The sequence below is a fragment of the Protomyctophum bolini genome (assembly GCF_963924005.1).
Source record: "Protomyctophum bolini genome assembly, chromosome: 9".
Classification (NCBI taxonomy): Eukaryota; Metazoa; Chordata; class Actinopteri; order Myctophiformes; family Myctophidae; genus Protomyctophum; species Protomyctophum bolini.
The window spans coordinates 42954621-42967279 of record NC_137870.1 but is presented as its reverse complement, the minus strand read 5'-3'; the positions used below and the strand labels follow the sequence as shown (position 1 = coordinate 42967279).

The 12659-nt window shown below is 44.6% G+C and overlaps 1 protein-coding gene across 1 annotated transcript in view; it reads right to left on the bottom strand.

Moving 5' to 3' along the window:
- Positions 1 to 82: 82 nt before the first annotated feature.
- LOC308321885 (uncharacterized protein) overlaps positions 83 to 12659 on the bottom strand; it is a gene marked incomplete at both ends in the record, with an annotated part of 61904 nt that continues 49327 nt past the window's right edge. Inside the window, 15 exon segments of the mRNA XM_080772981.1 lie at positions 83 to 211; positions 1573 to 1788; positions 2360 to 2550; positions 2677 to 2842; positions 3355 to 3429; positions 3790 to 3946; positions 4087 to 4159; positions 5015 to 5191; positions 6018 to 6101; positions 6213 to 6264; positions 6395 to 6516; positions 6768 to 6894; positions 7176 to 7401; positions 7921 to 8022; positions 8424 to 8440. Coding sequence (XP_080629107.1) covers positions 83 to 211; positions 1573 to 1788; positions 2360 to 2550; positions 2677 to 2842; positions 3355 to 3429; positions 3790 to 3946; positions 4087 to 4159; positions 5015 to 5191; positions 6018 to 6101; positions 6213 to 6264; positions 6395 to 6516; positions 6768 to 6894; positions 7176 to 7401; positions 7921 to 8022; positions 8424 to 8440 — 1914 coding nt within the window.

The following is a 12659-nucleotide window of genomic DNA, read 5'->3' as shown; positions in this document are numbered from 1 at the left end:
TATTATTTTTTTGCGTGCGTTTGTTGTGTATGAAAACATGCGTCATTGACATGGCTGTATTGTCTGTGTCTACAGGTGATCCTTACAGGCTTTGTAGTTTCAGAGTCATCGTCCGTGTCAGAGAGTTGCTGTTGCATTCGGCCTCGGGTGTGACCTTGATGGACAAACTGCTTTCCTCAACTGGTGTCGGGATGTTGTAGTTAAGAGACATCTTGAGGAAACAGAAGTATAGAGTTTTCATTTGTACGATCAGATCCGAAGAGTAAAGTGGCATTTGTTTGTTTCCGTCCGAAGGAAGGAACATGACGGAACATTTTGTCACATATACAGCATCACATATACCGTACAGCATCACATATACAGTACAGACGCCCCAGAGCCACAGGAGGCATCTATCTGTCTATGCATATAGAGCGTCGCAGTCCCTCCCCCTTTCAGAACAACGAGTGGCCCAGGAAATTAATCTCAATGCATTTTTCCCCATAGGCTTTTCTTAAAGTATATTTATTTAAAGACGGTTACGCCGCGGACAAAACCAACTCGGATCGTGACAAATCATGACAATGAAACAAACACAATGTTTTGGGCCGATCAAATAATTTATAAGAAGAAAAACAAAACAAATAGGGTTGTCTCCTGCCTTTATTTTCTTCTTTCTAATGATTTGATCGGCCCAAAATATTGTGTTCATTGTCATGACTTGTCACGATGCGAGTTGGCTTTGTCCACGGCGTAACCGTCTTTAAATAAATACTTTAAGAAATGCCTATGGGAAAAATGCATTGAGATTCATTTCCTGGGCCACTCGTTGTTCTGAAACGCTCTATACCCAAAGCATATAGCATACTGTATACCACAATCCAGTAGACCGTGGTATTAATATGCTGCTACAAAGTATTGTTACAGGGCATCCGTTGATCCGACATACCAGTGGTCCAACATGCGTGGCTGGTTAAGACCAGAGCCATCTAATAAAAGAGTTACGATATTGAGGGGGCAGACGCCGAGCGCTTGAGCGCCTGAAGTGAGACAAAGCTGGAGCTGGAAATAAATTGTTTTCAACGAGGGCGGCGCAAAATAAGAGCTATTTTAAGCAACGTGTGCGACATGACAACTGTTTTAAAGCATTGCACAGTAACAACTAAAGTCTCTTTAATGTTTATGTTGTACGATTACTACAAAACTATCTAAAATAAAGGGATTTAAGATCAATAAAGCTGGGCTGTTGCCCATGAGTCCAATGCATGTCTGCCTACTTCCGGTCCGGTCCCAGGTGATTGTCCCCGCATTCTCAATGTAGAAGCCCCATGAAGTGAACGCATTTTGCGTAACTCTGTCTATATCTAAGGCTCCGGTTAAGACTCACCCATGGCTTCCACGTGCTGTTAGGGATTGGGGTATAGGGTGTCGGACTATTGCGTGTCGGGGACTGTTATTACATCGGACCAAAGATATGCCCCCCCCCCCCCATATCGGTATGTTTATCAAACTGTGATTCCATTACAAGCCTGTAGTCTATCAAGGTCACAATGACATTATTACTTATGACATTTGAACAGATAGTGAGCTGACCTGCGCTGAGACACACGCAGTGCCCTTGACCTCCAGGCTGTACTTCCCCGTCACGTCCTGCAGCGCCCTCTCCTGGTAAAGCAGTCTGTTGCTCTGATCCACCTGGAAGACTTCATGGTCCCCCTGGGAGGATTTAACCGTCACAGTGCTGGAGCCCTCTGGGCTGAAGACCAGAGTGGAGTAACGAGCCAGAGCCTGGAGAGCCACTACGGTGTCCTACAAGAGCACACAAACCATAAATAAACTTTATTTATATAGCATGGGGGCATGACATGACATCTAGACGGACCAGTAAAGCATGCAGACTATATAACAGGGACGAAAAGGAGTTACAGTACATGAAGTTTCTTCACCCTCCCAACGACTGACTGTGGGGGTTAGCAGAGATGGAGTACTTGTAGAGAGTCCGGGGAATTGGGAATTGGCTGTACTAAATTGGGGAGAAAATGTTTTTCTTTTGTCTTGAAGGGCCATGTTTTGCATAATAACTGTCTTTTCATTATGTCTGCCCACGATCATACAGTACGTTTGTTTACCCCAGTCACTGATACTAAAATCTGATATATATATATATTTTTTTTTTCTATGAATCTGTGACTTGACACCCATACTGTTATAAAACGAAAATAAAAAAGATTTTGAAAAGAAAGAAAGACCAGTAAGGGGCCCTTGAGCGGCGGTTCAAACTCAAAGGTGAGCATTTTAACCACAACACCTATCTACAGAAACGCCCGGAACTTCTAAGACAGATATACTGTATCGTAGGACATATTATTTGAGCCCGAACCTGTGTGGAGGAGAAGCCACCGTAGGAGTTCTGCTGGCGGGCCAACCACCTCACGATGCGAGCAGCATCACCCAGGTCTGCAGCGCTAGGTTCAGGGCTGGCAAGCTTGGCCAGCAGCACGTAGGAGGTGATCTCTACGGACAGAGTGGCCGAAGTCTCGGCGGAGGTCTGAGACCAATGCAGGAACCCTCCTGGGGAAGCAACCAACAAAACAAAACAAGCATTCGTCAAAACCAACCTTTACTGGTAAATGCACAGTGACAACATGCAGCCGTAATGCAGTAATCATTTAAACGCATCGTCTTTCTATCTCTCACCATCTTGTGATGCAATCTTGTCCAGGTGTTGTAGGAGCAGTGCACGCGTCTCCGTCTCCCCCGCCAGAGAGAAGACGTAGGCCAGCAGAGCTGTGGTGTAGGTGTTGGTCTTCATGGACTCACCGATGGCCTCCCTCAGACAAGACAGGCTTTTCACCACAGGATCCTACAGAGAGACACACAGACAGGCATTACTGTACATACAGATACAAAGTATTGCTTTTTAGGGGGCAGAATTTGTGAAAATAGCAACTCGCGATAGATTGTGAACCTTTCAAAACGTTTGCACGACGCTGTCATACAACGACGTACGTATGTGGATGTGAAGCACAGATGAGCATGAGGGACATCGTGGGTTCTAATTGAGATTAGCAGACTGTGGGCTGTATTTTGCGTGTCTTAAGTACCAGGTCTTATTCCCTAACTTGAGTAAACTAAAGACCTGGAGGCGTGATCAATGCTCTTTGGCCACTCAGAATAGCCAAATGGCATTGATCACGCCTCCAGGTCTTTAGTTTACTCAAGTTAGGGAATAAGACCTGATACTTAAGAAATGCAAAATACAGCCCTGTATGTGTAGGCATGAGATTAACATACTGTATGTGTAGGCATGACATGACTTACTGTATGTGTAGGCATGACATGACTTACTGTATGTGTAGGCATGACATGACTTACTGTATGTGACGAATTCATCTCCAGGAACGAAGCAGTGATGTAAGCACTGAGAGTCACTTCATCCGACACTCCACCCTGCATTAAAACACACATTTACATATGGTTGCTGTCAGGAGGACACCAAACTGTCTGCTAAAGCAGCTAACTCCACCACCTCTCCCCCTCTCATGCAAGTAACTGATAATAATATAAGTCATATTATACCAATAGCAACTTTGATGAGGCAGTATTGCTTTGTTTTCAAAATAAAAGGTTTTCTTAATTTCCTGAAAAATGCATATCTTTCACTTCCTGAAAGGTTTTGTGATTTCTTCCGACACTGCAGCAGAGATATATTATTCCCCAATACCTCTTCTCTTAATATGACATTATGAAGGTGATACACTAATTCTTTACGCTGTGTGTACCATAGACCTAATCCCTCCTCACTCGTACCTTCATTCTGTTGTTGAAGAGTTTTCCAGATTGTTCAAAACAGCCGTTGTCCTGCTGTTTACTCTCCAGCCAGGTCTTTGATTGCTCTATGTTGGACTGGTCGATGAAGACGAAAGACTTCGCCTGGACAAAAGCTCTCAGGACAAATGCAGTCAACCTGATGATGGACAAACACGCGTTCACTACATTATGTAATGCTCAAGTTGTATATGTGCTATTTGGGCATTTGAGTCCATAAATGTGCATTTGACGGTCCACCCACACACCCAGCAGGCATTCATTATACAGGGTTCTCACCAAGTGTTCCCTGGTCCAGTTCCAAACGTGCTGTAGGCTCCACGGTGCTTGTAGTTTAGTTGCCTCTGGTAGCCTGCATGTAGTTTATTCAAGTATTTTTATTGAAGTTCTTTGTACATAAGACAGGACAGACAACAGATACATGACAGATACAGGACAAACCAACAACAACAACACCAGTACTCAACATTCATGTCAAAAATATAAAAGTCTGAAATACAAAAAAAATTGTACATTAATGACATCAATGACACAATGACTATGTAGAAAATACTACCGCAAAGTAGGTTAGAAACGGTTGCCAAACTCTGGTAGCCTGCATGTAGTTTACTTCATGGTTATTGTTAAAGTCCTGGGTTTAGTTTACTTCATGGCAATTATATAAAGTCATGTTAAATACACAGCATTGTGGGCGAGCTATGCCGTGCTGAAGAAGGGTGACGATAAGAGACAAATATAATCCCCAGAATGTTGTTGTGGGTATAGATTGCCGACATCACACTCTGGAAGTAAAGTTGATAGTTGACATCAGAGCCGTAGAGAAACACAGAGCTACGTTCCCTTCAGCCAGTCCAATGGCCGCTCTTCTACATAATTGGAGAAGTGTTATGGCGAAGAGTGACAATGTCCTGGCTGGACCTGGTCCGGAAGTTGGCAGAATGCACTGGACTCAGGCAACAGCCCACTGTACAATACTTTAAAACAGTTGTCATGTTGCACACATGCCTAAAATTGCTGATATTTGCGCCGCCCTCATCGAAAACAATGTATTTCAAACTCCAGCTTGTCACTCTCCAGGGCTGCATGAACAGCGCTCGAGCGCTCAGGTTTTCTGCCCCCTCAATGTCGTAACTCTGTCTTTCTTTCTCTATGGCTCTGGTTGACATAACGAATGAAAACAATCCAGATAAAGGAGAGTTGGACTCACCGCTGACCAGGAAGGGAAAGGCCTTCTCCTTGATGGCCGCTGTCAGCTGGTTTGTGTTCTTCAGGTATTCCAGGATGTAGATGTTGGGAGCTAAGAGCGCCATATTCTGTTCCCCACATCCATACGGCATCCTCAGCAGTCCATCCAGGTTCTTCATGGCACGGCCCAGGATGTCGCCTGTCGTCAGAGAGAGAGAGAGAGAGAGAGGCTGTTAGACTGATTATTTTAGACTTCAGGCCTTCTTCAGGGAAGAAGGCCTGAAGAAGGCCGAAACGTTGGATAATAATAAATATACAGCATTGTGGCTATACGAGTGTGCAGCCTTTTTCTCTTTTTTACTTATTTACTGCCTTAGGCCAGCACCTCACCAACACTGGTGTGCACCCTTTCCGGTTTTGTCTACATGTAGAGTGTGGAAGTTATTCCAGGGGGAGGCAGTATAGAGACCGCACGCCCGCCCGCACACACGCACGCACGCACGCACGCACGCACGCACGCACGCACGCGCGCGCGCACGCACACACACACACACACACACACACACACACACACACACACACACACACACACACACACACACACACACACACACACACACACACACACACACACACACACACACACACACACACACACACACACACACACACACACACACACACACACACACACACACACACACACACACACACACACACACACACACACACACACGCTATATATAATATATAAGGACAACTTGTTGAGACAGAAAGCAGGAAGATATGAAAGAGACACTGTAGGAGAGACAATAGGACAGATGAAAGGGAGACAGCATAGGAGGGACAGACAATAGCTGAGACCTGTAGTTGCAATGACGGGAGGTTTGAATCTTGCTTGTAAATTATGTCATAGCTGGTAATCTCCTTTCTCTAACCCGTCCTTCCCCACTGTAGTTTGTGATAAAGACATTAAAGAGGAAATGCACTGAATACAAAAGAGCAGAAAACACAAGTCTATTTACCCAGGACGGATACAGAACAACGGGCAGATCCCACGATCACGTTATCAGGGAGTTGGAGCTGGGTTTCCTCTGTCAACGTCTCTCCTAAGACAGGGATATAGAGATATGAAATAATCACGTTAGGCACATAAACTTTGGATTGTACCATAATGGTACTTATACCCTTCATGTACTGTACACTCGATCCACACTCACCTTTTGGACACAGCAACCAGTTGTAGGTCTGAGTCACTTCTGTTCCCTCTGCCTGCAAGGAGAGGAAGGCAGAAAAGGATTTCAGTTCATTCAGAAGAAGAAGAAGGGGAAAAAAGGGAATTAAGCCTATAATAAAAACTAGATAATAAATCACATTCACAACTGTCACAACTTCCGCCTACCTTGATGATCAGAGAGCGCGTGACGACATCGATGCGGCCTCTCTCTGGCACGCTGACTATCTCGTTGTCACACGATGCGTGGGACGACACCGCCTCAGCGCTCACAGTCACGTTGACAACCTCTGGAAAACATCCACAACCAACAGTCAGCATATCTGATAATACAGTATGCAGATAGGGCTCAGGAAATAATAACAATAATAATAATAATAGTACTAGAAGACCTTGTGTCATGTGGGGGGGTTGATTATGTGTCACACGAACGTGAAGGTGAAGTTTCCATGAGTGTGGGTAATAAACATCTCATATAATTCTATTGGTTTGAATGTGACAAACTGTAGTACAAGATAAAGGCATAGAGCGCAGGTCTCACCCAGGACAGAGGCATCCATAGTCCAGTGGAAGGTCTTGCGTCCGTTGGCACAGACACAGGAGGAGTACTCTTCACCAGGGATGGCTGAGAGAGTGTAATCTGATGAGGGGCTGGGAGTCACACTCACCTGATGGAAGAGAGTGGAGGATAATTAATAATACAAATACATTTTATTAGCAAAGCGCTTTTCAGTGAATACAAAGTGCTTTACAAAACCAAGATAAAATACAACCATGAAGAGAAGCAGCAGTCAATGAGCATTCAGTGCTAAAATAACAACCATAAATAGTAAATCACGACAAAATAAGACAAGCAAAGCGTGCTAGGCGATGATGTGGCATTGTGGATACAAAGTGACAAAAACATCTACTCCTATAGCCTCAAATCCTGCAGGCAGAACGAACGAACCATGATGCAGCTGGACTGGTAGTTGAAGACGGTAGCCTTCAGAACAAATGTCTCTCCCCTGACGATGGAGTAAGGCAGGCTGAGCTCCAGGAAGAAGGGCTGGAAGACTTTGAGCTCCTTGGGAGGAGCGAGACCGAAGCCGCTGGAGGACAAGCAGAAAGCCTCCGTCTCCCATGTGGTGATGGTGTCTGGGACAGTGAGGGACACGTCCGCTTTTCCCGAGTCCCTGCATGGAAGGACGATGGACAGACAGACAGACAGACAGGTAAATGATAAAAGCTGTTACTATTGTTTAAGATGATCATGTGCTACAGTATAGGTTTTTTCCTTTCTGATAAAGTATCTTTACTTCAAATTAACATGAAATAAAATGACTAGAGCTAAAGCTTTATCTGTATTTGGCTGCAGACCCCCCCCCCCCCCCCCCCCCCATCTGAAAATATGTTGTTTTCAGGGACCTCCCCAGAAGCAAAGATTTGAGTTAAAAGCATTCGCTCTGAAAGAATATAATTCTATGATTTGCGCCACATTTTCACGATTTTTCAAACATACCAGACCTACGGGCTATATGAGCTTGTTAGATCTGCTATTTTTCAACAGCTAAAGTTTGAAACACCAAAAGGGGTTCCCGCCAAATGGGGAACCCCTTTTGTTATGCTTTATTTATTGAAAAATAGCAGATATACAAGCTCATAGCGCGCTACGAACTTGTAGGTCTGCTATTTTTGAAAAATCTAAGCACAACTGACATAGAAACTGCTGCATGTTGGCTTTAGATGGTCCCAGGTTCCTGATGAAGATCTTGGGAGGAGGAAGACAGATCTCCAGCAGCCTCACAGAGATATAGCTGAGGAAAACAGAGTGAAGGAAATTGTGTAAGAAAAGAAAAGAAAAAAGTGCAATACAATGTGTGTTACATTTCAAACGCACTTTCATCACTCCGACATTGGTGGCAACCACCCTTATAAGGAGCAATTTGGGGTTCAGTGTCTTGCTCAAGGACCCTTGAACACGTGTGTGTGCCTGCCTCTAACCGTCTAACGTGGTGGCAGCCCCGAACAGAGTTTGTGCCAGGTTTGGTACAGATCGGAGCAACGATGTGCGTCCTATGTCCGGATGTTACGTTTGTCACCACGATCTGCCCGCCCACCAACCCTCTGTCCATATATCCTATGTTAAAATTGCCTAAAGTGTGTGGATGGAAGGATGGATGGATGAACAGACAGAGTGGATGAATTGAGCCCTAACCTGAAGGACGCCACCATCTGATTGTAAGAGAAGTACTGGAAGTACTTGTATTATGCTGCCACACATGCTATTCAGACCTACAGTACTAATGTTTTCCTTGAACATTGTGTATGTAGTAGTACTGTGGTACTGAATGTAAATGGCAGACACCTACCCTCCTTCATACATGCTGGCATTGCCCTGGCTGGCAGTGAAGTAAACAGAAGTGGACCTCTGCCCCTGTGGATGTGACGACGTCTGCGTGCACGCTGGCTGTCCTCCACACCTTTCCCCCTGTGGATGTGACGACGTCTGCGTGCACGCTGGCTGTCCTCCACACCTTTCCCCCTGTGGATGTGACGACGTCTGCGTGCACGCTGGCTGTCCTCCACACCTTTCCCCCTGTGGATGTGACGACGTCTGCGTGCACGCTGGCTGTCCTCCACACCTTTCCCCCTGTGGATGTGACGACGTCTGCGTGCATGCTGGCTGTCCTCGACACCTTTCCTCAACACAAAAGTAAAAATGCACGGTAAAAAAAACAGATGGTTGACCCTTGAAAAATAAATTGCCTGTTCAGTCTGCCAATTTATACCCCTTGAACAAATCACCTACATTACATGGAACCAAATGGACGTGTAAGGGTCTATTTGCTACAAAAGGTCAAGACTTGAACTGATGGTAGTGAATTTATTAAGTCCATAAACCACCGTAAGAACTGACAGGACAGTAAAAACAAAAAAATACTGTTAATTTCACATACTTTTGCAATGACAGTACCAAATATTAACAGCTCAAGAAGCTCCAAAAGTAAACCATGCTAATTCAAAACAGTACAATTTCCTTTTTAAATGGCTTTGACCATCAATCAGAATCACTGTAACATATTACAATTAATTGATGACTTCAACATCACCAAGCACTTATTATATTGAACTAGTTTTTCCCTTTTTAGCAGCTGTTTTAACTATGGAGTAATGAAATACCTTCTTTTAACCTTTTTTAAGTGTAAATATAATGACATGAAATAAAGACCTTTTTATCCAAAATGTATGAAATGCAGTGATAACAATCCTTCCTTTGCATGTGCACTTCTAACCTTTCCTTTACAGCACACTTGACAGAAAGAGTAGCAAACCAAACTTTGGTTTATAGTGCACTATCCTTGTAGCACTGTGAGCCTTTGCTGCAGAAATACGTTTTTCATTCCATATACCAAAACTGAACAGTGCACTTTATCAAAGGTCATTTAGCTCCACAAACGTGTTGTATTGTATGTTGCAAACACAGTCCAAGTGTACCAACCTTATGCCTCTTCGGGGGTGCTAAAACAATCATTGAAAGTCTCAATGGCAAAAAGCGGTTTACTTTTTAGCAGCAGCAAAACACGCGTCTCCTCTCTCTCTTGTCTGGTTATTATGTAATACTTCCTCTTTCCGGTGCGCAGGTAGCTATTGTTGTGTTCTTATATCCTTACTGAATTGAATCATATACACAACATTGTCTTTCTGGTTGCTTTATTGTAGTGACTGCTCCTGTCGACTTGCCGGATGGTTTCCCTATACATTTCTGTTACCTGTCGTCACCATAGAGTATTGTCGTCACCTGCTTCCTGGTCATGTGACTTCAGTAACCAATACACGACAGCTATGTCCCACAAAACTCCCTTCAAAATAAAAGCATTTGGCTCAAAGGAAAACGACTTGTTTCACAATAAGTAACATTGTCATAATAACAATGTCTGTTCACCCAGAATATAGAAAAGTTCAGTAGAAAACGTGTTTGGGTTCTTTACAGTTACAGACACAGAGAGGGGGGAGGGGGGGCCTAGAGAAAGCAATATGAGATATTTTATGACCTTGTGATTAGCAGACAGCCAAAAGTAAAACATAAAACATAAATGTGTTTTGGCCATCCAATTATTTACCATGCACACCATCAAATATGAATACACGGTTTTCAAATAATTGCAATGCATACTATTGAAGAATAGCCTACTATAAAACTTCATGTTCAAACACTGATCAAGACAAAAATGGGAAATGATGGATGGTTATTTCACTATATAAATAGGCCTATTCCTGTGGAACCGGGAGTCAAGCAAAAGGGAATGCATCCCATGTTCTTGTCAGGGTCCCCAGTTCAAAAGTGATTAATTTGGATGGGGTCACGCCCTGACAAGGTTGAGAAACACCAGTGACCACACTACTCTATGAATTTGATGATGGCACACTCACGCACGCACGCACGCATGCACACACACACACTCCCACACACACACACACACACACTCCCACACACACGCACACACACACACACACACACACACACACACACACACACACACACACACACACACACACACACACACACACACACACACACACACACACACACACACACACACACACACACACACACACACACCGGTGTAAAGCTGGGAGGCCGCATTTGAAGCCTGTCAAGGTCACACCTTGACCCTAGACCTTAGGAGTGTCTTTGAGCGACGGGAGCAGGTTCCCCAGATTCAGCTTCACCTTCTGAACAAAAGTTTCCAAAGGACTTTTGGAAAGGGCCTAAAGGTGGCGCTAACCGTCAAACTACAGGGAGTGTTGTGCATTTTTTTTTTTAATCCGACAGATACCTCTCTGGACTCACTTTTTCCCGCTGAATCCGAATATATCAACGACGAGACTGTCTGACCTTGGGAAAGTGGTGAAAAAGGGCGCTAAAGTTTGTAAAAATGTCACCTTTGCATCCAAAAAGGACATATTTCCTGTGATTTTTTCCAATCAAGGGGCATGTATTCCCACTTACTTTTTCCCCCCGATTCCAACGGTGGTGGTCTTATCTCTCTACGACGTCAGGAAGTGGGTGTAAACGCCCACTTCCTGTCCCCAGCCCCCCGAAATGTTGTGGAAAACGGGACCAATTCCATTAAATCCGACATGAAAAAGTGATTCAGAAAATGTGTTGTTTGAAAAAAAATAATAATAATTGAGCTCTAGGGGCTGAAAAAACGTGTCTCTTTTGATTTGGCGGAGAGTTAGCAGTGTCGGAGAGCTACGAAACCACTTCCATCGGATTCGGGACGCTTCAAACATTTAGAAACAGTCTTGTTTGTGAAGACAGCAATTTTTTTGAATATCTTATTGAATTTTAAAGCTGGGAGGCCGCAAATTAAAGCCTTAAATGTCAACGCTTGACCTTTGGGTCTTCCGAGTGTCTTTGAGCGTCGGGAGCGGGCTCCCTAGACTCACTTTTTCCCGCTGAATACAGCCGTGGTGGTCTCGTGTCTCTACGATGTCGGGAAGTGGGTGTACTAGCCACTTAGCCGCCAGAAATCTTCTGTAAAAAACCGAGACCATTTTCCGACTCAGAACGGCGAGGCGAACGCGCTGATATGTGTTTCCCAGCACACGGACTTACGGTTCTCTTAATTGGCTAGGGTTAGGGTTAGTTTTCAACGCGCGATAGCTCTTGAACGATACGTCCGTCAGACAAGTAATTGACGTTGGCGTTTCCAGCTTTCCGAGGCCTACGATCTGATATGTCCGCCATTGTCGTGCGACCCCCGTAGCCCCTAACCCTAACCCTAGATAACCCTAGTTTTACCTGATCGAAAGGTTTATAGGGTTACCGATGCTAAGAATGTGTTTTTGGTTGAAATGCTGAATTTAAAATTGAGTACCAGAAGCGAGACACATATCATCGCGTTCGTCTTATCGATAGCTACGCGTGGACGCGACTAACTTTTATTTCTGACCTTTGTGGGAGGAGCTATCGCACTTTAAAGGCTACCTAGACCTATGTCCTACGTTACGTCCTACGCTGTAGAGACCTACGTCCTATGCTTCAGAGACCTACGTCCTACGTTTTAGAGACCTACGTCCTACGTTTTAGAGATCTACGTACCACGCTGTAGAGACGTACGTCCTACACTGTAGAGACGTACGTCCTACGCTTTAGAGACCTATGTCCTACGCTACGTCCTGCGTTTTAGAGATCTACGTCCTACGCTGTAGAGACGTACGTCCCACGCTGTAGAGACCTACGTCCTACGCTACGCCCTATGTTTCAGAGACCTACGTCCGTCCTACGTTACGTCCTACGCTTTAGAGACCTACGTCCTACGCTACGTCCTACGTTTTAGAGATCTACGTCCTACGCTGTAGAGACGTACGTCCTACGCTGTAGATACGTACGTCCTACGCTGTAGAGACCTACGTCCTGCGTTACCTCCCACGCTGTAGAGAC